Here is a 26,708-nt window from a genome sequence, read left to right as displayed (position 1 = left end):
CCCTTCAGAGAGAATAGGGAATTTGCGTAACAAAAGACTGGCTCATAACAGTCGTTTTAAATGTTGAAAGGTTTGTATCCAAGAAGTGAAGTAGAAGTGGCATGCCTAAAGGCAGCACCCTGTCACCAGGAAGCTGGCACCCAGCTCCTACCCCTAAGGAGACCAGCACACCCTGGAGACTGGCTCCCTCCACCCACCTGACACGTCTGCTGTGACACCTCGAAGGTAAATACTGAGTCATGCAGTTTGTCCCAGGGACCCATGCAGAATGTATGTGAAGGCCAGAGAAATCCTTTGAAACTTGCAGGAATTAAAGTTTTTATTTTTATACCATAAACCAAATTTAAAAAATTTTATTTTTCAACTGCATGAAATTCACAAAAATGTCATCCCTTATCACAGTGAAGCATTCCCCATGGTTTATTTCCAGTGCTCAGATAATTAAGGATAAAATAATTTTAACGTGTCTCTGGTAATTATCTCCTTCAGATACACCTCATCTGACACCTGTCCAGGCCAAAAAACGCTCACCCCTGCAGCCACCCATGCAGACTTGGCCAGAGTAGTCCGAGTTCAGTACACATTAACGTTTCCCGGAGTGGACATCATGGAAAAACTGCTCTTCCTTCTCCACTGAGCCAGTCTCGGCCCGGCCCTTCGTTAGAATTCTTCCTCCGCCTGCTTGCTGCGGGACTGCCGGAGCTGCTGCAGCCGCGCGACGGTTTCGGGCACCGTGCGCTCCCCGTGCACCTTGTTGTCTCTGGTGCGGATGTTCACGGTGCCGCTGGTCTTCTCCTTCTCGCCGACAACTGAAACAAAGGACAACGGGAGTGCTGGGACGCGAGGGTTCTCACTGGGCATTCAAAGCCACCCCACCGGTAAGGCTTCTGGTTACACCGTGCAGGCGACCAGGCAGAGTCGAGCCACTGACTGAAAAACATCTCTTCATTAAAAAAACCCAACACTGTGCAACGACTAACACTGCTTTGCTTGTTGAGTCACTTAGTCCAGGCGACTTAATAACAACTTACCATTTGAAGAAATAGAACATTTTTAGACAGACCTTGGAGATTATTTTTGTCACACTGAAATTTTCCTTTCCTATTCCAACTGCACAAATAGTTTAAGCATCAGGATGGAAAGGAACGACACTGACCACCGTGACTGTCTTCAGCCCAAGTCTCCAGATCCCAGAGCTGCCCCAAGGCCCGCGGCTTTCCCTGGGCGGCTCCCCTCCCTACCCAGGATGAAGTTGTACTGCGCCAGCTGTGCGTTCCTGATCTTCTTGTTCAGCGTGCAGCCCGGGTCCAGGTCGACGTCCACCATGAAGCCAGCGTCGTGGAACTCCTGCTGCACCTGTCGGCACAGAGACAACAAGGTCTTCAGATCTACAGTTAGAATTACAGTTTGATCTTACATGGTTTTATTTAACCGTTATCGACCTCTGTCAGTAAGGCAGTTTTTTGGTGGGTAGGGTGAAATATTGGTTTGGCATGCCCTTAAAGAAAGGTTTCAAATAACTGAAGAGATGTGCATTAAAGATGAAGCGAAATTACTCTTGGAGTCCAAGAGCAACCGGGGCAAGTTAAACGGCATCGTGCGCCTGAGTTTCCATGTCACATGGAGGCACTGGCTATTTGCTAACAAAAAACGATGAAAGATACAAGCGCACCTGAAACACCAGGCAAACTGTGTCTTCTGGTCACGGAACCACGTTAGAGAAGCATTAAAGAGAGAATGCAATCCCTTCACGCTTAAAATAGTAACACTGAAAACAGTAACACTTCTTTGTGTCATAAGCAGCCTGATTTACCAAGGATATAGCTCATGGAATTTGGAAAGCCGAACGACAGATGTCGAATTGCACAAAAAGTCATGATTTAAGGATTACCTTTTGGGCATAGTCGTCACACGTTGGTCCCACGGGGACCACCATCACCTGGCGAGGAGACAGCCAGAAGGGCCTGAAGAGGAAATTACAAATATTTAGTGTGGACTTTTCTGAAAGAAAAAAAAAAAAAAAAAAGGATGGCGCCTTCACCATTGGTCTGTTCTTCCCTATCTTTCTGAAACATGCAAGGTCCACTTTAAAAACATGGCTTTTCTCCATACCCAATAAAAGGCTAAAATAAAGGAAGAAAGAGGAACAAAACATCCTTAAAAAAAATCTGTAGCTGAAGTTTTGCCTCGCTGGGCAGATGGCGAAGGAACCCGGCGGCAGAGCCTCCGCCTCCCACTTCGCTGCGTCGGGTAAGGGAATGCCACGCACTGGCTGCCACGGGGACGAGCTGCTGAAGAACCACGCTTAGCGATTCCCATTATGTTATTCAAAGAGTTCTTTCGCCCAAGCATTGCTTTATTACCTATTCTTCACAGGGTGGGCACAAACGGTGCCTTCAGTTCATTCAGGACCCATGTGGTGGAATTCAGCGCGTTGTGATGGATGTAGCAGGAGAAGGGACTTGGTAAGAATGAGTGTGTGTTTGCTACTTAGTAAAAGACGGCCCGCCTGCACTTCTCCCTCTGGGGTGTTCTGGGCGTCCAGCCCTCCCGCAGCTGTGGGCCTGTCAGTGCTGCTCTCGATCGCGCCTCCACTCCACGCTGCATTGGGAACAGGCTGGAGCAGGCCCTGAAGCCCACCCAACTGTCCTTTCCCACCCGCCACCCGGTGGGCAGAGCAGCGAGCCGAGGATCCCCCCTATTCCCTGGATGTCATGGGCAGAATGCGTCCCACATCTGATTTGATGCTGTGAAATATAACTGAAAACAGATGATCTTATTTCACTGACAAGTGTGACAAACTCCCCTTAATGTCTAAACTAACCAAGTTATGAGGAAAATGGACATGACTGCGCTGTGTAAGACGAAACAGATTTACAACATTTCACGGAAGTTTTGTAGCAACAGAATTAATGCAGCAGGCTTTACGCGATGGGTGCTCCATAACCCGGTGCTGTTTTCTGTTGCCTTTGCAGAGTGTGGGCCCCGACAAAACTCTTAGAAAATAAAATGGGAGTCATGTGCTCACGTTTCCAATAAGAACATGATCTTATAAAAACACGACACAGAACTGTTAATTGATGTGGAACCTGTACTCTCAATTAAAAACCCATGTAGCTTCTAAAGGGGGTCAAAATACTTGCTCCTCATGGTCAGCAATACCGAACAGGCTAAGCCAAAGCCTACTCCTGTTTACGCGGATGGAAACATCGGAGTTGCTTGAAAAGCAATCAAAATAACAACATGCCCCTTACTGAATACTAATTCCTAATTAGAAAGTGTCATATAACATTCAACAAATCAAATTGTGACACAAAAATAATTACTTCCAAGAAATATTCTTTCAGCTAAAAAATTTGGGTTCTAATTGTGATTCCTCACTTTGTAAATACATGTCACTGATTAGAAATGACTAATTGCAATTATTCTTCCTTCCCATCACATACATAAATTGGACAGTGGACATTTCTTATAGCTAATCTACATTGCCCGACCAAAAAAGGAGGAGACAATGATGAAAATTACCATTTGCCCCCGTAGTTTTCGGTGAGGATAGCAATCATTCTTTCCACTGACCCCAGGATGGCTCGATGGACAATCACTGGCCGTTTTTTATCGTCACCATCATGGCTAAAAAGAAAAAAAATTTGTGATATATATTATATATATGACAAATTGTGTGTGTGTACACATACCCCCCCTTTATTTTATATTATCCCTATGCATGCATACACGCACACGCACCATTATATGTCCTGGAAGCATGTTCAGAACAGACACAGAAACTCACCTTACAAAGGTAAGATTAAATCTGATGGGCAACTGGAAGTCCAGCTGGATTGTCGCGCACTGGTGGTACCGGCCAATGGCATCTTTAATCTGAATGTCGATCTAAGGCGCACAGATGGGGTTACTCTAAGACGCTGTGTGCACTAAAGCTGCACTCTATAGTTGTACTGGGGCTGACTCCTCCCCTTTTTTAAAATGTAAGTAATCTCTTCACCCGAAAATGAAAGTCACATCACTCAAATCTACGCTGGTACTGACCTTGGGACCATAGAAAGCGCCATCTCCAGGGTTTAACTCCCACTTTTCACCAAATTCATTCAGACTGTTTTCCAGTTGCTAAAGATAAAGCAAAATCAATTTTAATTTTTCTTCTTCTGCAACTTCTCATGATCTAATTTGAGACCAAAAATACGATTGCTTTCCTGGGTCACTATTCTCTGCTTTGTCATTTTCCCCATTTAAACCTGCTCACATACAAATCGCTTTTCAAGGTTACAGCCTGATGACTGAAAACACACTGAAGTATTTCTAAATAGAAAATCATACAGAAAAAAACAGCTTACTCAAACCTAGGAACCATTTCCAATTTAAAGAGGCTTGGCTTTCTTACACTGCGGAGGGAGCCACCTTCATTCAAACAGAATTCAAGCACGCTGAAAACACCACTTACTTTCTCAGCTTGATTCCAGACTTCAATATCTCCAAGGAATTTTTCCGGGCGAGTAGACAGGTTCAATTTGAAAGAAAACCCAAATATGCTATACACGGTACGCAGAAAATCCAAACAACCTTTTATTTCATCTTCAATCTTTAAATGAAAGGAGAACGACACGGCGGTGATTTCCTCAACCTCCTTGACATCCCTCTCCATGTCCTTTACCCCACAAAGCCTCCCACCTGCTCCATGGCGCAGAATATGTGGGCATCGTCCTGCTGGAACCTCCGCACCCGCGTGAGTCCTGTGAGTGCTCCCGACAGCTCGTTCCTGTGGAGCACCCCAAAATCGGCTAGCCGCAGAGGCAGCTCTCGCCAGGATCTTGGGCGATGATCAAACATAAGGCTGAAGGGAAGAGAAAAATAAGATCCACCAATATTTAATACAACGAAACCACCTCTCTACTATCATATGAAAGGCTGTCAAAAAGCCACTGATTCCAGGTTGTTCAGATAAGCAATACTTCTCAAATCCTGGGCTGCCTACAACAACATAAGCCCTGTCATGAATAAAACAGCCAATAACTTATACCGCCACCATCTAGCCCTGGCTGATGTGGCCCAGTGGATTGAGCACCGGCCTGCAAATCAAAGGGTTGCTGGTTCGATTCCCAGTTAGGGCACATGCTGGGGTTGCAGGCCACCCAGTGGCAGGCGTGCAAGAGACAACCACACATTGATGTTTCTCTCCCTCTCTTCTCCCTCCTGTCCCCTCTACCTAAAAAACAAATAAATAATTTAAAACATTGTAATACCACCAACCAGAAATAAGAGAGAAGAACAAATTTAGTCTCATAAGTCTGGAATCATAGCCTTGTGCTCAGTATTTCCACTACTTTGAGAACAGCCTTTAAGGCTCATATTTTTAAAACACACACACACACAACAAAAACAGACTCAGCTGCATACAAATCATGCACAACTCTAGAAACTGAAGTCTGTGCTTTCTTTCGCTCCCCCAAGCGCTTCAGTTCCCTGCTCATCTGAAGGTGCTTGGGCCCTTGGAAGGACGAACTCGATTGGTCTCCTGACCTACGACCCAGTTCCCGTGGACGTTCCTTCCTCATGGACTCTGCCTGAGGCCTAGCTGTGAGGGGCTGTGCACGCTGAGCTGCCCGGAGTCAAGACTCTCCCTAGTTCCCTGTAAGCTGTTACAATGCGTCTAACTGTCAAGAAGGACAGAGAGGGGAAGAGCCCCAAGACGAAGATTTCCCAAGGACGTTAATTCATTAGCAGTAGGTTTTCATAGACCACATTTCTTTAAAAAAATAAAATAAAATAAAACAACAACAAAAATCCTGGAGAAGTTGCTATCTATACCCGACACCCAGGCTCCGTTTTCTATTCGGCCTGTTCACTGCTGTGACCCTGTTCAGTGCCGTTCTTTAACGTCTAAAGGTCTGAGGGCCAAATCAGGCGCAGAAGAAATTACAATTACACAATAATCCTGTGAGTGCTCCCGACAGCTCCTTCTATAATCAGAGGAGTTATTTACATTGTACAGAGGAGCATATACCTGGCTTTCAGACAAATTCTATCAAAGGAAAAAAAGCAATCTAGGACTAAATGCAGCAAGGAGAATTGTCAACAGAAACTGCAAGCTGCCAACTGCCAGTGTCCCGGGCACAGGACCAAATGCAGCATGGGGGGATCGTCAACAGAAACTGCAAGCTGACAACTGCCAGTGTCCCGGGCACAGGACCAAATGCAGCATTAAAGAATCTTCAACAGAAACTCAAAGCTGCCAACTACCAGTGTCCCGGGCAGTTCATGGGCTTCAGAGCAAACTGCTCCTTCTCCACCTCGAAGGAGAACATGTTCTCGCTGTAGTGCTGCCAGTGGCCCGAGGTCATCCACAGTCGGCTGTTGTAGATGTTCGGGGTGATCACCTCCTGGAACCCTCGCTTCCTGTATTCAATCTGTTATAAAACAAACAGAACACACGTGTGCAGAAATGAATGCTCCTACTTCTGGTGGGAGCAAAAATTTAAAGAGCAATTTTATACTCTAGAGTAAAGTTTAAGACACACACATGTTATAATCTGCTTGGAGGTGTGTGCCAAAGAGGAAACTCTCGCGCATGCACATAAGGAGGCTTGTCAAGGCGACCCTGCCGCAGCACCATCAGTAACGTGGGGAAATCAGCAATCACGTCCGTGTCCACCAATAAAGGAATGGGCGCACTGTGGTAGTCGTATAATGGAATAACAGGTAACCACCACAACTGGATCGCAGTTCTGGCTGATACACAGTGAGACTTCGTGCACGTCAATTTGAACACGTCAGCAATGTGGGACACGTATGTATGGGGTAGATGAACAATAACATGGATAAAAAGGATCCACCCTAACTTCAAAAGAGTAGCTGCTTCTGAGAAGGAGGGAAATGCATCAGCAGTGGCCCCAAGGGGAGCTGGTTTCCTCTTTGTGTACACATCACTGTGCTTCGAACATAATCTAAGGCACGTGTACGTTAAATTAGGTCATGGGTATACAGGTGCTGATGGTATTAATCTCTATAAACATATGCTTTAAATACTTCAAAATTTACAAAGAAAAATAAAGCAAGGTAAAGACTTGCTTTCCCAAGGAAAATATTAATGGAAGGTCAAAGAGCACGCACAGCTCCTGTGTAAGGGTCACAAGTCCTAGTTCAAGATCACCAACTTCTCTGTGACACATCCACACATATGGACAAAATCATGTATTAGGAAGAAGTTTTTAAAAATTTTATGAGCTCTCAAAACTTCCATTTTTATTTATTCTTTTAAATGTTTCTTTTAAAATAGAAGGTTATCTTTCCTTTTAGCAGATCTTATTTAATAAAAATCAATTTATGTCCTAAGTCTACAAAAGCAAATAATGAATATGGTTTACCCTGATGAATTCCATAAGTGTGTTATAAATGTATGCTCCCTTTGGCAGGAAAAAGCAACTTCCAGGGCTGAGTTCATGGAAGAAATATAGTTCCTGGTCCTGGATAAAAGAAAAACAAGGAATGCTTATATATATATATGCACAACAGCATCATAAACAGTGCTTTTGAGTTCAGAATACAGTCGTGATATCTCATATTTTAATTTGTGCCATTCCCGATTCCAAGAAAGCACGCCAACATCTCTGATGTGTGATCTATCTAATGGTACTGAACTCAAGTTCTTCACAACTTAGTTCCCTGCTTACTACAGTCCGGAATCCAGTCAAATTTACCGAAGAGGGACCTGGGGCACGGGTCTCATTTCTCTTCCACCCAGAGGCAGCCCTCGTGGTTTTAACTCCTCAAAGCTCTAACCTCTGGGTGCTTTTAATTTTTCTTTCTTTCTTTCTTTTTTTGAAGTAGGAGTGGCAGGAAGAAGCCTTGGAAGAAGACACTGGTGACGAAACAGGAAACGGAGACAGAGCCGGCCTGCACAGCCCGGCAGCCGAGGATGCCTGGCCCAGAGGGAATGCAATCTCAGAGAGAAATGTTTTCATCTAAAACCTAACTTCCAGTCTGGAAGGCACCCAGGGGCAGAGGGGTAGAGGAACCGACACCATGGAACCCAGCGGGGGCGTGCTGTGCCGTCACCGTGGGCAGCAAGCATATTAAACTTTCTGGAACTCAGTTTCCACGTCTTAAAAAGAAGTCAGTGCGACCAGGCGAATTTCCAAAGTATCGCCCAGCTCTATGGAACAGTGCTATACTTCCTCTATAGAGAACTGAAGGTCATCAGCCTTTGTCCTCAACAAAAGGAACAGTTAAAGGGAGTTTTTGTGCAGTACTGAGCACACTCTAGGAGAAAACACGGACAATCAGTAAGTAATTTGTGGCTTAAATCAATGCAGTACAATAATACTTAAAAGCTATAACATTTCTTCAAAAGGAAATTATTAACACAGCCAAATAATACAGCTACATTTCAAATGAAAGTAAACTCAGTCTAGAAACATTCTTCTTTCATAACATACCCTCCCAATTTTCCTATGATCTCGGTTTTTAGCTTCCTCTTGGAACTTCTCCCACTCTTTCAGCATTTTAGGGTCTGGGAATGAAATGCCATAAATTCTCTGGAGCGTCTCCATGTCTGCTTTTCCTTCCCAGTAGGTGGAGGAATTCTGAAAACAAAGATCAGCCATGAAACAATATTCAAATTTGGAAATGCCTCACTTATTTTGAGAGTCAGACGCTATTTCTCACAGTCACCTTATGAACCGAGTCCATAGTGGTCCTCATACAAGGAAATGGCACAAAAAGTCCCCACGGAGTAAACCCTCCCCAAGTTGCCAGGGGGCGGAGCTAAACAGTCGGGTTTACTGGGCAGCAGGGAGTGGCTCCTGGGTCCCCTTGGAAGAGCCCAGCCTGCCTCAGTGCCCTCGCGGACCCCAACTCCACGAGCACGGCTCACAGCGAGGGCCTCCTCACACGAGCATGCCACGATGGAAAAGAAACCCACAAAACGATCTTGCAATGACTCCATTATTCTTATGACTCAAAGTGCATTTTATTACTCACCCATGAAGAACTTCTGAACTAGTATGAACCGGCGGATGAGCTCGGTTAGCAAGAACGACTGGGTATATTGCCTTAGACACATGAGAGACAAAAACACATGCTCCCACAGCAAGTCTCCAAGCTTTCAGAGCCACGAGGGCCCGTAACTGCGGGATTTTGGGAACCCTGCACTGCCCCCTTGATGTGCTCTGCTGTGGAATGGGCGAGGAGCCACTGCTTGGGAGAATTTCTGCTAAAAATGGCTGATGACATGTGGCACCCACAGTCGGGAGACAGCATGAGAAAACAATCCACCCAAAAGAAACTGGTAGAAAGAGGAACCAGTGAAAGTTTAAACCATATGCCTGCACCACACAAATACATTTATATGAACAGAGTCTTCAAAGTTGCATCGCTTACTTTGTGTATTTTCAAGGCCTTGATTTTGCCAGTGTGTCTGACGTGAGGACCCCGGCAGAGGTCAATCAGGGGGCCACACCTAGGGACAAAATGAGAGAAATCTTAATACAGACTTAAAATGGCACAGACACCAATCGTCTCTGATGACACCTCATTCTCACCTGTAGACTGTGGTGGTTGGAGTGTTCACTTTTTCATTCAATATCCGGCATTTGAACTTGTTGTACTGAAAAGAGCAAAAATTATTTTTTTAATACCCTCTAATTTTTACCTCTAAATACTAGAGCTAAAATACAAGTCAAAGTACATCTTATCAAGACATTACAGGGTCATCAGCATGTCAGTATTTCCTGTTTTGAACACAGATGTCACACTCTCCGAGGAACAGGACTCCGCTCTGCACATGGAACCGCAGGGCGACGCCTGCACGTAACGTGAGTGAGTGACACACGGGTGCCGCAGGCCCCAGTTCGACTGACCTTAAACATTTCCAACAGAGTTTCCTTCTTAACTTCCAGCCTTTCAAATGCTTGTTTTTCTTTAATGATTTTCTTACACAAAGTCTCTAAAGAGGAGAAATCATTACTGGACACCCCCCTGAAAGAGAGCGAAGTATAAAATTAATTTCTTTCGACCCCATTCTCCTCTGGAGGGACGTTTCTTTAGAACACTTCAAAGGATTTGACATAAAAAAATCAGGCCCTTGCATCGTGTATTAGAAGTGTAAACTAGACATTTTTCACAAGTTATTTTAATCATTTACAGTTTCAGTGGCTTCGGCCTTGGTCACCAGGGACACCGTTCCCACTAGTGAACCCCCTCCCTCCAGCCCTGTCACCAGGTGTCAAGGGGAAGAGGACCGACTGCACTGTATTTCCCAGCGCACCTTGGGCTCTGCCTCCATCGACCCAGAACAGAGCCCTCACGAGTCTCCATGCCTGTGAAAGCTGCCACACACCTCAAGTCTGAGCAGTGGGGGTGCTGCGTGACTATGAAGCAGTAAGCACCACATCATTCTCCTTAGTAAGAACACTTTAAAAACAGCACAGGGACCCACGGTCATCCAGACGTTAGTTTTCTTTCTCCAGTCCCATAACTTACCCTTCTCCAAGGTACATGTCATAATAGAATCCACTCTCTATTGGTGGACCATAACACAAACACCCGCCATAAACTCTCTCCATGGCTTCACCCATTATGTGAGCGCTCGAGTGCCAATATACCTGAAAACGCAAAGCAAGATGAGAAGGTGTGAGACTGGGCAAATGCGCTCTAAGTTCGTGCGGTCATCTGAAAGAGGCATACAAAACTTATCCTAAATAAAGCCAAGACATAAAAATCTAAATTTACCAATCTACAAACTGCAGAGTGACTCTATACAGAAACGACACAACAAAAGGATGCTAATTACTAAACTGTATTTTTACCTTAGAAATGATCTAGTTTGTTTCAAACGAATTAAATGCAAATTAGCCTCATTAATTGAACAGGATGGATGCTGTGCCCTGAACACAATCGTCACTCGCAATGTGACTGTCCTTTCGCTGGCAATGGCCCAGGGTCTTGCGAGCCAGTGCGCGCTCACCCGTGGGCTGTGCTCTGCCTTTCTGTGGCAGTGGGGCATTGCTTAGAAGTCTACCTCCTTTATTCCTACTGGCCCCCAGCAACTAGGGCAGTATAACTTGACCCCACGACACAACCAGAAAATACAAGGGCAGACATATGGACGCTAACATCACATGGTAGTACTTGGTTTCAAGGTGGTCATTCACATGAATCGGAATATAGCCAAAGCAAGGCTTTTAAGATTTAATAATAGTAAGGTACCCACATGATTTTAAAAATTCTCTTTAGAAACTTAAGGAATCCAGAGCACATTTACTTATGTGTGATTTGCATATGTAAGTAAACCACCATCAATGATAAAAAAATAAAACAACATGTTTGATTTCCCTCTGCATAGGAGGGAAGTCACGAAGAAATACGGAGAAAAGCTTGCTGTCGTGTAGAGGTTGGTTTTCACAGCGCTTTCAGCAGATTTGCACTTTAAGATGAGAAAAAACACGAAAATCAACTTCCCAATATAGGGAGCACTTTAATTTTCCAATTTGTTAAGGTATATGTATGTCTTGCTTAAGTATTGACAATGAAGAAAACAAGTTTTACTTGCTTAATCAATTTCTAGTAAAATTTTAATAGAATTTCCAGATTTCCCAATTTTAATATCTAGCAGTGAAAATAAATTCTTTCAACTTCACCTCTTGATTTTTATCAGGCAAGTACTTTTATTATGCTCCCTAAATGGAAGACAAAAATGAAGACTTCAACTATGACAATGAGACATCAATAAACTCGGGTCACCTACTGGCAGAGGTGAGGAGCCGTGGAGAGAGCCCAAACTAGAATCATCATCCCGGAATTCAACGCACACCAAATAAAAACTCACCGCCTGAGCCTCCTCGTCCTCAAACTTGAGAAGCTCCACAGTACAGTCTTCCTCCAGAGGACGGTCGAGGTCCCAGACCACCTTGTTCACTTTAGCAACAACGGTGTTGTCGGCCAGGCCCTGACTTACAAACAACAGGAAAAGAAACACTGTATATTATATATTAACACTGCATGTATTATAGATATAAGAAATATAGATCTTCTGCAATAAAATGGAAAAGGTGACAAACCCCCAAAATGTACTAAGGTACCCAAGAATATAACTACAAGATCCTGAAAATTTAAAACACTATAACATTTATGCTTACTGAAAGATACAACAACGCTGATAAACAAACAATAATGATTTTCAGTGGCCTGATTTAATGTCTATTCTCCAAATAAGTTCTCCACAAAGCCAAGCTACTTAGACTCCGATGGAAAAGGCGGACTGGGCATGCTAAATAACTTCTCTGCTCTACCTCCTATCCTACTTGAAATACGTAATGGAATTTTCTTTTGAGAGGCAATGCTAATGTTGGACTAGATTCTACCAATGCTTAAGATGCTTTTATTTATAATAAATATATAGGTAAAATAAAGGATAATTCAGTAAAATGTTTTAACAGTGTGGATAAGAATGTCGTCTAGAACAGTCTACAGTACACCACACAAATGGTCAGCACGGGGCGAGATGTCAGCCACACCGAGTGGGTGGAAAAGCCACAGGAGCTCTGAGCAGGGGAAGCGGCAGAGGCCAGAGCGGTTCGGCCAGTCTTTGGGGACCAAGTAATGAGCTGAAGGGTCAGAAGGTCTGGCCAGGCGAAAAAGGAGACGAGAGGGTGCTCCAGAAGAGGGGGTGGGCCCGAATGCAAGCGGGGATGCGAGCTAAGAGAGGTTCGGGGAGCTTCGTGCCTAGAGCAGAATTGGGTAAGGTGAGTCAGACCGCAGATCTGAATGTGTTGCTAGGGAAACGGCAGTCTACCATAGTCTTGACAACTCAACAAGAGCAGGTGACACTGCCCCACAAAGGAAAAGTGGACAGCCTTTATGCTGTCAGCCTTTAAATACACCACTGGAAGGCTTAAGCTGGCTGCAGGTGCTGTGCTGGGTGGTTCTCTCCTTGCTCTGCTGAAGTTTATACGACCTCCCCCTCTTAAGGACTAAGGATGGAGTAACATACAGAAAGTAAACAATAATTGCTTATTCCATTTTCAGTGTTCCCATTACATTTCCCTTAGACTACACCCAACGTTTCCTGTTCTCCTGAGATCAAAGGGAGCCAATGTAATATAAACACATCTCACAAAATATACAATGGATTTGGCAGAGAGGAATGTTTTAATTTGGTATACAACAGTTTTCAGAAGACTAGAGAAATGATCGAAAGTCAACTACTACACTCTACAGTCTGCAGGAACAAAGTGATTTTTGTTTTAGGGTCCAAAACGGTGCCATGAGATGCCGGCAATGGAGTTACTGTGAAAATGAAGCTTGCCCACGGGCCGTACCGGATCACTTCCACTTTCCAAAGAAGGGGTAAAATAATCCATACTTGAAGACTTCGAACAAAACCAAAACTCCAAAGAAAAACCTTCTGAAGCAAATGCAACATGCCTTCTTTTTTCTTCCCGTTCATACTCATTACTAATCATCTGAACCTTTAAACAGCCTGTTATTCATGCTGCAGTTTTTCACAGAACAAGCCATTCTGGACTTTTGTAAAAATGTCTTCTTAAGTACCCTCACTTGCAGATCAGTGGCTTAACTCCAGCTCTAAAGCTCACCAATGTCATTTGTAATTCAACTAAAAAAATTATTTTCAATTGGCTACTTGACAAAGTACAATGTAATCTGAGGGACAATATTGTAGAATGTAGAGAAAAAGTTCCTGGACTAACGGGAACCTGAATTCTAATACTGACACAGCTGCAGTGTCAGTGCGCAACCACGGAGGAATCTCTTCTTCAAATGGCCTTCAAAATCACCTCTAAAATGACAGATTGAACTGATATTTAAACGTCCACCCTGTTACTTATGATCTCATATGGAGATCTGCTTGACATCACAACTTGCTTATTTCTTTTGGAATAAAACAGAAGTACTTTAGTTACAAGCAGTGGTCAAATTAACTAAAACACTCCATTCTCCTTGTAAGACACACTAACCAATGTTCATGCACACGGAAGACTCATGGTCCGCAGGCCTAACTGCCTCCTCTGCCCCCAGCTGCACAGCGGGCTTACCAAGAGTCAGCGGGGTTGGCTGCCAAACCTGTTTACTTGTTATTTTTTGTCTTATATTCAACAACATAAAATTGATGATAATCAACCATATTTGACAGTCACATGATTTCATGTGGTTCAACTCAACAACACAAATAAATAAAAATAAAATCAATAAAATAAAAAAGAAATAAAAATAAATAATAATACAACAAGGGAATTATGGCTTCTATGAAAACCAAGTTGAAACTTTGGAAAAGCTTGATAAAGTCAGATCATTAAAAACATATCATCAAGTTAGGTGTGGATGAAATAGCTGTGTAAAAATCTGGAGGGATTCTGTACCCAAATTGCTTCTCACATGTGTTAACATAATGTAAAACTCTAATTGGCACTGTACTCCAAAAAGCCTTGGAGATGTGTGTCTGTGTATATACCTATATCTACTGAATAATATAAAGAGTGGGCAAAAGTAGGTTTACAGTTGTAATACAAGTAAATAATACATTAATAAATAATACACTAATAAACTCTGTTTTGCATACTCACAACTATAAACCGACTTTTGCCCACCCCATATATTTACAGGTTGACAAACTTTTTCTGTAAAAGGCTATACACATGTTTTATTTTATTATTGTTATTTTTATAGATATATGTTAGACTGTGCACCACACATGATCCCTGCTGCATATTCTTAGCTCCTGGGCTGGACAAAAACAAGCTCTGACCACAGTTTCCAACACCTCGTATAAGATATGTGCATCAATTTATGCTTCCCAGCTTAATCATTTTCTGATGAACTGACCCAGCTACTGATCCCAAGATCCTATTAAAATTAAGAACGCTTTTACTCTAGTACGGAGAATGCATCTAATTCATAGTTACTTCTTCCCAACCCAATGAAAGTGTGAAGTTTAAGATTGGATATGGCCCTCTTTTGGACTTCTAAAACTAACACATTTTTTAATGTGTTATATATTAGTTTGTTAATGTTCTTCTGTGAGATGATCGACCTTCACTTAACTTCAAAACAGAGACATTTAAGTCAAAACAGGTGAAACACTACCTATGTCGTTTTGTGACATTATGATCAAGGTAGAAGAACTAATATAAAACCCTTCATAAGATAAAACCAAAATGGAGTCTCTAAGAAATTAACTTTGAATCTTGACTATAAAGCTTCACATCATTTTGATTTTGAAAAGTCCCAAATAATGTAAATTAAACATTGAAACCATTGAACAGTAACGTGAAAATGTTTTGAAGATAAAACTTGGCAAGACAATTTTTTAAAGGCTTAGCTACAAACAAGAGAAGATCAAGGCAGGTGCAGCCAGTACCTAATACCACAAGCAATCTGATACGGCGTCGTCTTCCAGGATTCCGCGGGGACCTGCTTGCCATTGGGCAGAGTGACCGTGATTGGCCTGCTGTCCTTCTCCGCTTTCTCTGCCAGGACAGCGTCGTGTTCTGCCTTCAGTTTATTATACATCTCGAGACGCGTGTTAATATATTCAGGCCAAGGATTCAACTGCAAGACAACAGATGAAGAAATAAATAATCAGTCAGTAACTTGCTCTCCTTTTTAAAAAGGGAAATAATAAAAATAGATAATACAACAAAACATGATTAGTAATTCAATGTGGTAAATGGATTGCCAAAATCAACAAGCATTACCTTAATGTTGTCCTAAGGTAAAAAAAAGTTAAATGCTCTTATTATTTTAAGATTTTTTTAAAATAGAAGAGTATAAATAGCAATAAATACCCAGCTGCCAGCATTCTAAATGAACAAGTATTGATACTACCATTTTGCTATTTTTTGCATAATGTAGTTTTTTTCTTTAAAGATACTCTCTTAAGGACTTTCCTAATTAAACACTCTTACAGATACAACTATAAACAATCCTGGAAATACAAAGTGGCTTGCTTTTCCATTTTGTTTCAATTTTATTCAAGGGATGATCTGTGAAGCTGGCCAGAGTATATGTCCACTCATAATTTTTAACTAACCAAGTGTCAATTTATTTGACTTATGGGATCCCATTCAGGGGAAATATTTACTAAATTCAAAGAAGCCATGATCTTTGAGTATTTCTTTCTTGGGAGTATTTAAATAGCAAATATAAGAACACAGCATAATACTACTGTCTCTAATATATTAAATTAACCAAAATGTTTTCTATAAAACACCCACTCAGGTTGCCAAAAGTTTGACAAAGAAGGAAAAAAAGAGACAATAATCAGAGATTTGACTTCCTCTACTGATAGAGACTTGGTCTTTAAAACATTTCAAAAAGCAGGTGTTGAATCTATGGTCACAAAATAGTCAAACACTAACATCTACGTAATTTACAATCTTCAAATGAAAATATCATGGATATTAACAGCTACGGACAAAAGCAAAGAGGAGATGGCTTAATTGTACCATGAGTTTCCATCTTTACAAAGATTTAAATCAATCAGCTGTAACAGTGATTTCAAATACATGCTTTAAAACTTACTTTAAATGCTGCCCCAAATTCTATGTATAATAAATATCAACCTAACACACTTCATCTGAAAGGGTACAAGCTAGCACCTAACACTTGGTGGACACAGTTACCCCCTGCGTCAATCTCAGAGGTTAAGATTTCCCTAAATATCATATAGTAAGAGGGAAAAACATAGCCAGCCATATCATTAAAACATATTTTCACACTGTTGGAACATAAATTAGAACAGTAAGTTTCTCGTGTGAAGTGGTACGTTTTTTCCTTATACAATATTCCCTTCTCATTCCAATCATAACTTTTGTCAGCCTTCGCCTTTTGAAATGGAAGCGCCCTCATCACTTCACAGTCCCCCTCCATCCACAGCCGTCCTTTTCTTTCTCCACTCACACTGGTGCTCTTCACGAGTGTTTCATTGATTTGCAGAGTGCAGAACCCATGACAGTGAAGCCCCAGCGAATTAACCAAAAGCTCACAGCCTGACACTCCACAGCCATGTACCCTGAACCCCTCAGGCCGAAGGAGCCACGCTCACTGGCCCTACCTGCTTGGAAGCATCAGGACAGTCCTACCAGCCACAGGACCCTCCGCATCTTACTTACTGGTCTCCATATGCACCTGGCACTTCCTAGTCAGAAGCACCTGGTGTCAAACATAATGTACTCAGCGTTCATGGAGCAGATTCTCCCTGTGGCAGGTCCTGGAAATGCAGGGAATGAGGCCCGCACACTGCCCTTCTCAGCGCAATGGACACAAACGGTGGAGCGTGGAGGAGGAAGAGGAGGAGGATGAGGAGGAAGGACGGCCTTGGACATCTCACTGCACACCTTTCCCAGACAGATCATTTCAAACATCTGTAATCACATCGCACTGAACCTTTTCTTTTCAGAAACGTCCTCTAATTACACCCTTTGTTTCTTATTTCCAGGCTAATTCTTAAGATGTGAAAGAAGAGCATGTACTAAAGTATTGAAACTATAAAAAAGAAATTAGGGAACACAAGCATTTTTTCTATTCATTTGCAAATGTTCAAGTTCACAACCTACAGTCCCTCCCACAATTACAGAGTGGTGTTACAGACAAAACAGAAGAGAAAAGGTTAGGCAGGCAGGGCTCAAGCAGCACTTAGTGATTCTTGATTACCTCTGAACACACCTTTAGGTAAAATGAAAGCACTACCGATTTAGCAAGGCAGCATTTATGAAAATGGCTCTTTAAAGCTAGTTTATTGTGCTGCAACATACTTCTTAAATGCTTATTCCTTTGTTCCTCTGCATCCTGGTAGTTTTTTTCTACAGAGTCTCTAATAAAATGGTTGCTATGACTAAAGCAAAAGCAAAGCACAGCTCACAGCAGTTCAACTTCACCAATAAAGCGGCGAGGCAAGCCTAACAGCCTCCTAGAGCAAGCAGAAGGCCCAGGACCCAGCCTGATTCTGGGCTGACTTCTGAAAAGCCAGTTCCTTTCCGTCTGAGCACAGGGACACTGAAAGCATTTTCTCTACACTCCAGAGGCCTCAAGGCGATCTGTCCTGGTTTCAGACCAAACTCCAGGAGCAGGTCAAGGTGGCAACGGTGTGAATCGGGTCTGGAAGTGGGCCTTCTTGGTTTCCACTGTATTCGGTACAAGCTCCAACAGCAAGTGCCTCCCCTTTAACAGCTCACTGAGTGAAAGGATCAGAGACGGCTGGCATCCAATCAGGCCACGGAGTCATTACAGATTCCGGTCTAACTTCTGCTCTCTGATTTTCTTATCTGATCCCACAGATTAGCTCACAATGGCATCTCAGTGGTTTTCCTTTCTCAGTAACAAATAACTGCGGGTCCTTCTTCCCCTCCCAGGCTCTCCGACTGCTTCTCCCAGATTTTTCCGCTGAGGCCGTCCTACAATTCCCTGAAAACCAGAAGACTCTTACACAGGACAAGTCTGAGACAGCGCTCTGCCACCTGTGAAATTCGGCAACAGCCCCGAAACGCTTACCTCCGCTCGACCGCCGTCTCCAGACCCTTCCTTGCTCTTCTTCTTGCCTTCTTCCTTTCGCTTCTCTTCACCAGCACCTACCTGGATAAGCAAAAATCAAGGTTTTATCGTTTGATCTAATGTGACACCCCTTCATGCTGCCCCCAGGAACATTGAGATGTTATTTTAGCATCTATTTTTTTGAAAAGTGAAATCTGATTTTGAAAGACTAGAAAATGTGGCCAATGTCAAAGACCAGTTAACAACTTACAACGAAGACAAGTCCTAAAAAAGTAGAGGAGCTCCTTGATCATGTTCAAGTCCCTGCATTTCATTTATTTTCCTTGTTCCCACGACTCTTGCTTCAGATTCACAAGGACATACACTGAACATGTAGCCACAAACAAGCATGTGATATATTCAGGAAAAGTATTTTCAGGAAATAAAACCAGTACAATATATGTCCATTCATTCCACAAGCACTACTAAGAACCTCTGTGTTCATGTTTTTTTGTTAATCCCTGTGGAAGAAGCCAACACACGGCCCAGTCTCCGTCATGTGCAAATGTGAACTCTCCAGGGAAACGACGGCATACAAGCGTGAAAACCTCCAGAGGGGAAGGAACCCGCTGCAGCACTATGATTCGATGTCAAGTCAGCGAGGACGACAGTCAGTGTCAGTTAGGGCTTTCGAGATTTCAACAGAATGGAGGGCCCGTCTCCTAGGTATGCACATAAACTCACTGTCGGGAATGGTTAAAAAGAGAAAGACAGGGACAGAGCATGAGAACGGGAGGACGAATGGACCAAACAAGCTGATCATGGCAGGATTGTTTTAGGAAATAATCAAAGTTAAGGCGAACTAGGGTTCAGACAGAAGCAAGCATGAAAAGTTACGCTAACGGACATGGCCTTCAATTAGAAGCACGCGGACTCACAGGAAGGTTTAAAGGAGGACGCCCTGTGCCAGAAGGCGACCACGGCAGAGCAGGTCTGTGCCAGTGGTTCTCGACCAGAAGCTACGCATCCCTCCCCGCTTCACCTGTCGGTGGACATTTGGCAACGTCTGGAGACAGTTTGGGTTGTCACAACTGGGGGGTGCCACTGCCATCTGGTGGGTAGAGGCCAGGGGTGCTGCTAAGAACAGCCCCCGCAACAAACCATTCTCCAGCCCACACAAGGTCAACAGCACAGAGGCTGGGAAACCCTGCGCCACGTTTCGGGACACTGTGAAGAGGACTTTCTCAGAAACGTGTTCTGCACAGGGACCGCTCGGGCAGAAACATTCTGAGCAGACTGCACCGCACAAAGTTTCCCAATTTACAAAGTTCTTCCACAATCATATCTGATTTTCATAGCAACCCTGTGAGGTGGCCATTATTATTATTATTATTATTATTATTATTATTCGTTTTACAGACAAGATTGAGTTGGAAAAAGTCAGATGACTCTTCCAGGCTCTCATGACCTGCAAGTGGCAGGAAAGGTGCCTGCCCAGGTGCTGACAGTGGCTGACTCTACAGAGCTGTGCTCATCGGAAATTGTTTGGAGGCTGGAACTAGGGATATGAAGGGGAGACTTTCTTATGGTTTTGTATGTTTATATTTTGGGGGCTAGGTTTTTCTGAGACATTCTCCAATTCACCAACATAAAGTACACAATCCAATGGTCCTTAGTGTGCGCTCAGTTGTGCATCTATCATCACAATCGACTTGAGAACATTCTCATCGCGCCAAAAGAAGACCCTGTACCCATCAGCAGTCACTCCCTGCCACTCCCACGCCCCCTCCCCCAGCACCTGGTGACCACTAATCTGCATTGTCTCTACAGATCTCCACATTCCCAACATTTTAAAATACGTGGTCTCTGGTGATTGGCCTGTTTCCCTGAGTGTGATTTCACGAGCATCCATGTCACCTGTTTCAGTATTTCCTTCCTTTTTATTAGTAAATAATATTCCATTGCTTACTTATCCATTTCACAGCTGGACATTTTGGTTGCTTTTTTGAATCATATAAAACATATTACTTGTATAATTAAAAAAAAATAAATGATTCTTCAGGCTGAGCTAAAACTTCCCCTACTCTGGGATTCTGCATTTAATAAACTTTTAAGGTTTATTTACAGTCAACAGATGAATAACGAACATAATTTAAGTCCATTCTAATCAAGTACTAACCTACGGGGTGACAAGATTCCCTGCAGGCCTTTGCTACACTAAAGAAATGATGTAACTCGTCAGATGAACTGGGTAAGAGAAGGGGAAAAATTAATTGAACGTCTGTCTGTGCAGGTTTAAAATGGGAAAAGAACCAATTCTCTTTTTCTGATAAAATGCCTATGGCTTTGCTCAGAGAGATATCTGTCAAGTGAGTAAGAGCAGTAGCGAAGAGGGAGAGGATGAACGGTTTTCTGTGTTCTAAATAGCTCTCCACTTTACAGATGGGAATCCCGGCTCCCAGAGGGCAACTCGCCCCTCAGTCCACAGGTGCCAAGACGTAGAGCAGGGATGTTACAACAGGGCTCCTGGGACCCTGGGGCCCTTCTGTCTTCACTGCAATGGGGAAGACAGCAGGCAACTGACCTCAATTTCCCATGAAGACAGAGCAAAAACATGTGAGTTTATGTATTACATCTTTATGTAAAAACAATCTAAAATGTCCACCCAGGAGCTGGGATGCAGCACCGAATTGTGAAGGGAAAAAGCTACAGAATTACCTTCCACAGGAATATCTAGGACTTGCAAAAAGGCACCTCAGAGTGCACTGTAAGTAAATCCAAACCCAGGGCCTGGCCGCTGGGATAGGTCTTTTCTGGGAATCCCATGATTCCACGGAGTGTCTGTCCTTGACTTGTCTCCGGGCAGACGACAGGAGGCAGGGCGGCACTGGGGTTATAGTACCCGCTACAGAATACTGGGTCTGAGCAAGTTACTTATTGTGGCTATGCCTGTTTCCTCATCTGCATAATGGGGATAGTAACAAAACCCAGTGCAGTGCACAGGTATTTTGAGGACGGAATGAGGTAATACATGTAATATAGTACAAGACCCCACAGTTAGCACTCAATAAATATTAGGTATTGTGCAATTATTATTACAGAAGAGAGAAATGGCATATTTAATAGTCATACATCACCTCCAATTAAGAATGGCGTAGTAGAATATTTACGCACATGGAAAGTTGACTATATTAAGCAAAAAAAAGTAAACAAGTTACAAAACAATAAAAATCCCATTTTTAAGTGAAAAATATGAATGGAAAAAGTCTATGAAAAGGCACCATTTGTCCCTTTACATTTAATTCGGTTTAGAATTTACATTTAACATAGTTTAGATGTGGGCCTATGCATTTTCCCCATTCAGTTCCTGGGTCAGAGGAGGTACTAACCTAGGGACTGAAAACTGATGAGAAAATTGTGGCTTTTAACAGACCTGTCCTTATCAGAGAGCTGGGCGAGTCTCCTGTAACCGAACCTCTCAGACTATTACAGCAGCCTCCTGCCTGTGGCTTCACCTTCTCCCAGTGCACCTTCCACCCCAGCTCCAGAGTGATCTCTAAAACCTGAATTCATATCTATCACTGTCTTGCTTAAAAACTTTCATTTGCAGGAAACAATCCCAATTATTCTTGGTTGCCTGAGATCCTTCGGATCGCTCTGCTCCTCCCCCCTTCATGCATATCTCTTGCAAGCCACCCCACCAGCAATTCGTTCATTCCGTTCCCCCTTCACTGCCTTCCACGCCTTTGCCCGGAAAGCCCTGCCCTGTCAGGTTTACCGGGGAAACCTACACTCCCTCTTCCAACTCCACTCCGCAGAGCCCTCCCAAGCGGAACTGGGCACTCCCGCTTCTGCAAACACCACAGCAAAATGATTATTAAGCCGTCTTTCACACACCAGGCTGTGGAAGGCCAGGCTGCGTCCTAGTCACCTTCCTAAGTGCTTGGCCCAGCACGATGAATGAACACTTGACATTTACTTGTTAATCATTAAATTTAAAAAAAAAAACAACAAAAAACCTCGCCTGGTGGCATGAAAATGACCTGGAAGATGTTCCCAAGCAACAGGTGACACAAAGGGAAAGTTCAAAGGTGAAATGGTGAAATGGTTAGCGTGTGTGAAATAAAATAATGCCTGCCTCCAGCACCAGGAAGGGAAGTGTGTAACTCGTCTAATTTGTCAGGTCGTCTGGCCTCCACCCTTTATTATATGATAAACCACCCGAACTTGGGCAAGTTGCATCAGATCTCGGGAGCTCGGTTTTCTCTTCTTTAAAGTAGAGCTTTTATTTTACCCGTAAGAGGGTTTTAGGATTCAGTAAGGCTCCGCAATGCTCTCGCCTGAGGTGAGGTAAAAACACTAGTCTGGGACTCCCGTAATTCTCTCCCTATTTCTAAGTAGATGTGTCGTTCTGAGCAAAACTCATTGAAGGTCTCAGTTTCCTCCTCTGCAAGAACAGGATGGACCCGGAGCTGACCTGCAAGGCCCCGCCTGCTTTATGAATGGGCGATCCCTTCCGACAAGGGTCTCCGACTCTAGTAGGAGTTTTATCGTACCCCACCCCACGAGTTCCTCCGCCTCTCAGGGTCCTAGCCGCTTCCACCCTCCCGCCCCCACCCGGTAGGGCCCCTGGGCACCAAGAGAGCCCCAGTCCAGCCTCCCGGCCCCGCTCACCGGCTTCTCCTCGCCTCCCATCTTCCCTGAAGGGCTGCTGGCCTTCTCGGACATCGGAGAACCACGAAGAGAATTCAGAACTCAAAGGCGATGGTCTGGAGGAGAGGACAGCGCCAGCGGCTCAGAGGTGGGCTGGGGCTCCCGGGAACACTGCGCAGGAGCCACGTGCCTCGGAAGGGACCAGCTGATGCAATCTGAAAGCGCCCAAACCCAGCCTCCTGCGGGGACCGACAGCCGGACAGCCAATCGATACAGGGGAAAGGCGGGCTCTCCCTTCTCTAAGCCAATGGGAAAGCCTGTTGGATGACAGCCGTTCTAGGAAATCGGAGAGCGGCGGGTGAGGAGAGGGCGTGGCCGACGCTGAACTCCTTTTCCCTGCCGGCCTGCGACTGGACCCTTTCCTGAGGCTAGAAGCCGCAATAGGCTTGCGCCTTCTTCCAGTTGTGGCGACCTGTTACTCCAGCGTCTTTCCGGCCACCGTAGCGAAAGAGAGGGTGTTTTGAGTTTCTCGGACGTCCCCAGAGTCCTGAATCCTAAGGCTGGACTGAGATGATCCCGAAACCGAGGCCAGAGTTTCTTGCGGCTTCGTGCAGCCGGACCTGGCGTGACTAGCTCTAGGGACTTCCCGGGGTCCCGAGACCGCAGCGGTGAATCCAGCCCTCCTCGTGGCAATCCAGGCTGCCCAAGACCGGGCCTTGGTGATTCAGGGAAAAGCGCCTTTCCTGGGACATCTGTACTGTGTCGGGGAACACTTCCACAGGGCCCATGAGAACGCAAGGAAACGTTGCCTTACGGAAATAACGGCGAGGACCCCACGGATTCTCCCGCAGACGTCTCCCTTTTAAAACAGTTGCTAATTTGAAATCAAGCTCAATGGGCTCTTTTACGGTTTGCGTACTCTATCACCAAGCTTTATGGACTTGACTTTCCAACTATTCAGTCCCCGCAACAACTCAACACCTTCAGGGTCATCCTTCCACGAAAAACAGTAGCCTCCTCCCCGGCTTTATGCATTCACTCGGCGCTTAGGATAGTCTTGTCAATACAAATATAATCACGGAACCTCCTGCTTACAACCCGTCAGTGGCTTTCAGTTGTCTTAGAATAAAAATAGTCATGGCTTTGAAGGCCCCCGCGGCCCGACTTTCTTGCTCCCCCTCCATACACTGACCTCTAGCCACAGTGACCTTATTTCTTCTCAGCTATTCTCCCTTGAAGTTTTGGGTACGTGCTGAGTTTGTCCTTCCCATCCTCATCTCTGCCTGCCCCACCCCTCCCACTTTTTACCTGTTTGACACCATTTATTTGTCAGGTCTCGAATAGTTCTCTTTGGAGAGCCACTTCCTGACGGATCTGTTGTATCTACTGGAAGTTTAGTATGACTCTCATAGTAGTACCTGTCGGTTCAATTGTACAATCAAAAAATTATATTATTGTCTCTTAGACTGAAAACTTCACGAAAGCAAAATTTGTGTATTTTTGCCAGCATCTAGCAATTGTAAGCCTGGCACATAATTGCTCTTCAATAAATGTTAAGGGAATTAATGTGTAGAGACACACATTGCTTGAAAAATTGCCCCTTAATGGAATACTTCTTGTCCATAAAAAGAAAGAAATCCTACCTTTTGCTACAGGATGGATGGACCTGGAGAGTATTATGCTAAATGGAACAAGCCAGTCAGAGAAAGACAAATGCTATATGAGTTCACCTACCTGTGGAATCAAAAGGAACAAAATAAACTAACAAGACAGAAACACACTCATAGATACAGAGAACAGACTGACAGCTGTCAGAGAGAAGGAGGTTGTGGGGGCTGAGTGAGGTGAAAGAATTAAAAAAGAAACAACCCTCAAAGATACACAATGATTACTAGGGGGAGGGGAGAGGGGGAGGTAGAAGAGGGTAAAGAGGGAATAAATGCAGGTGGAAGGAGACCACGGGGGGTGGTGGACACAATACAATATGCAGATGATGTAGAATTGTACATGAAAACATAATTTCATCAACCAATGTCACCCCAATAAATTCAACTTGAAAGAAAATTTTTAAAAAATTACCTCAATTTGTATTGTGGGAAAAAAAAAGACCAAAATCCCTATACTAATTAGATCTGGAAGAAGGTTTATAGTAAGAGTAGATTATTGGGAGTACTTGGTGGGTGTTCTCCTTAAAACGTACTAGAAGTTACGTACAATTTCAGCAGACTTACGTTGGCGATTCTGACTACCCCTATTTAATTAGGATGATAATCGACAGGATCTAATCTTACCTTCTAGTAGAAGGTAATTGTGCTCTTTAGACAGGTTTGCCTGAACTGTATCTTAATTTTAAGTGAGGACAGTGAAGACCAGAAAGATTAAGATGACTGAATTTGCTAGAGGCCCAACAGTACAGGGTAGAAATTACAGATTGCTCACTGCTATGTAACTTGGCCTGTGGCAGCTTCTCTTAACTCTTGTTCTCATTCAGCCTAGGAACCTGTCCTGGCCTAAGAATGTCAAAAATAAAAAGCAGAGGCTTTTCTGTAAGGTTAAATTTGATGGGAAAATATAGAAGCTGTGAAAAAATCAGTTGCTGGTGCGGGAAACTGTCAGGCAGGCAACCCGATGGCACAGTGCCCTCTGGTGTTAGAAAGGGGTTCTTTCACCGTATGCACATGCAGACCTAAGCTCTCAGATCCAGAACACAACACACTATTACGCAATTGTGGTGTATTTACCACCACCACCAACAAAGCTGCTGATTGACATCCATTGTTATAACTTATACCCAATACTCTGCATACCTTTTAGGACAGTGACTCTCCAAAGCTCTTCCTTCAGTGGTGGATCAAACTTATTTGTGAACTATGCTACAAATAATGTTACAAATAATAGAAGATTGCACACAATCAACTTTTTGAAAGTATTGATTAGAGAAGATTCAAGATTATAATAATCTTTTATTCACTCATGTAAGAGCATTAGAAGGAAGGGAAGTAGAAAGGGTCTGGAACAATGGCAGATATGCTTGGAAAGTTCTGCTTTGGTGTTAGTGCACCTTTTAGAGAAACGCTCAGCTGGAACATAGCCAGGGAAGTATGGGTCTGATTACTGGAAAAATGGGGAGTGAGGCACTTTTGGTTGCAAGGAAGAAAGTCATTTTGTGATTTTGATGAATAGGAGATTTATTCCAAAGCTACATGAAGTAGGGAGGGAAAAGGAATCTCATATGTATAGCCAGGCTACATGGGTTGCAGGAAAAACTAAATAGTTGGGCCTCACAAGAGGTTTCAAAGACTGCAGCTTGATGGTTGGTCAGAATCCAAGGTCCCCAGTAGTAACAGGAAGTTGTGGCCTTGATCTCTGCTACTCCACTAGTACCATGATTCAGTTACTTTTGTAATGCCTCCTATTACCAGCTAGCCAGTCTACTCCATATGTCCAGGTTCAAATTTTCAAAAGGGAGAATCAGAGTGACTGTCTAATCAACAAGCTGCATCACCATAAGTCACAGGCCATCTTATGGATTGATTAGCCCAAGTGCCTCCCCTGGT

General features: G+C 43.7%; 1 protein-coding gene across 1 annotated transcript; it reads right to left on the bottom strand.

Annotated features, from left to right (window-relative positions):
- Window positions 1-293: 293 nt before the first annotated feature.
- TARS1 (threonyl-tRNA synthetase 1) lies at window positions 294-23,355 on the bottom strand. The gene is made up of 19 exons (XM_045848321.1): window positions 23,173-23,355; window positions 18,520-18,600; window positions 15,389-15,579; window positions 11,840-11,963; window positions 10,495-10,616; window positions 9,873-9,990; window positions 9,555-9,619; window positions 9,394-9,472; window positions 8,451-8,597; window positions 7,380-7,478; window positions 6,256-6,422; window positions 4,687-4,849; window positions 4,460-4,597; window positions 4,048-4,125; window positions 3,791-3,891; window positions 3,526-3,630; window positions 1,892-1,964; window positions 1,242-1,356; window positions 294-809 (listed from the first exon to the last, which is right to left on the bottom strand). Exons 1-19 carry the CDS (start codon window positions 23,224-23,226, stop codon window positions 661-663), a joined length of 2,169 nt encoding a protein of 722 aa, XP_045704277.1. The 5' UTR covers window positions 23,227-23,355; the 3' UTR covers window positions 294-660.
- Window positions 23,356-26,708: the final 3,353 nt, after the last annotated feature.

The sequence above is a fragment of the Phyllostomus hastatus genome, unplaced genomic scaffold (genome assembly GCF_019186645.2).
Source record: "Phyllostomus hastatus isolate PE091 unplaced genomic scaffold, TTU_PhHast_1.1 phas_contig_58, whole genome shotgun sequence".
Taxonomy (NCBI): Eukaryota; Metazoa; Chordata; class Mammalia; order Chiroptera; family Phyllostomidae; genus Phyllostomus; species Phyllostomus hastatus.
This window is presented reverse-complemented; position numbering and strand designations above follow the sequence as displayed.

Bases quoted from the DNA above. Each gene is read 5' to 3' on its own strand.
- TARS1 (XM_045848321.1), bottom strand. From the start codon at position 23,226: ATGTCCGAGAAGGCCAGCAGCCCTTCAGGGAAGATGGGAGGCGAGGAG. The intron at 15,580-18,519 runs GTAAGCGTTTCG...GTTGTCTTGCAG, and splicing joins GAGACGGCGGTCGAGCGGAG to TTGAATCCTTGGCCTGAATA. The intron at 4,126-4,459 runs GTAAGTGGTGTT...CTTTATCTTTAG, and splicing joins TCTGGAATCAAGCTGAGAAA to CAACTGGAAAACAGTCTGAA.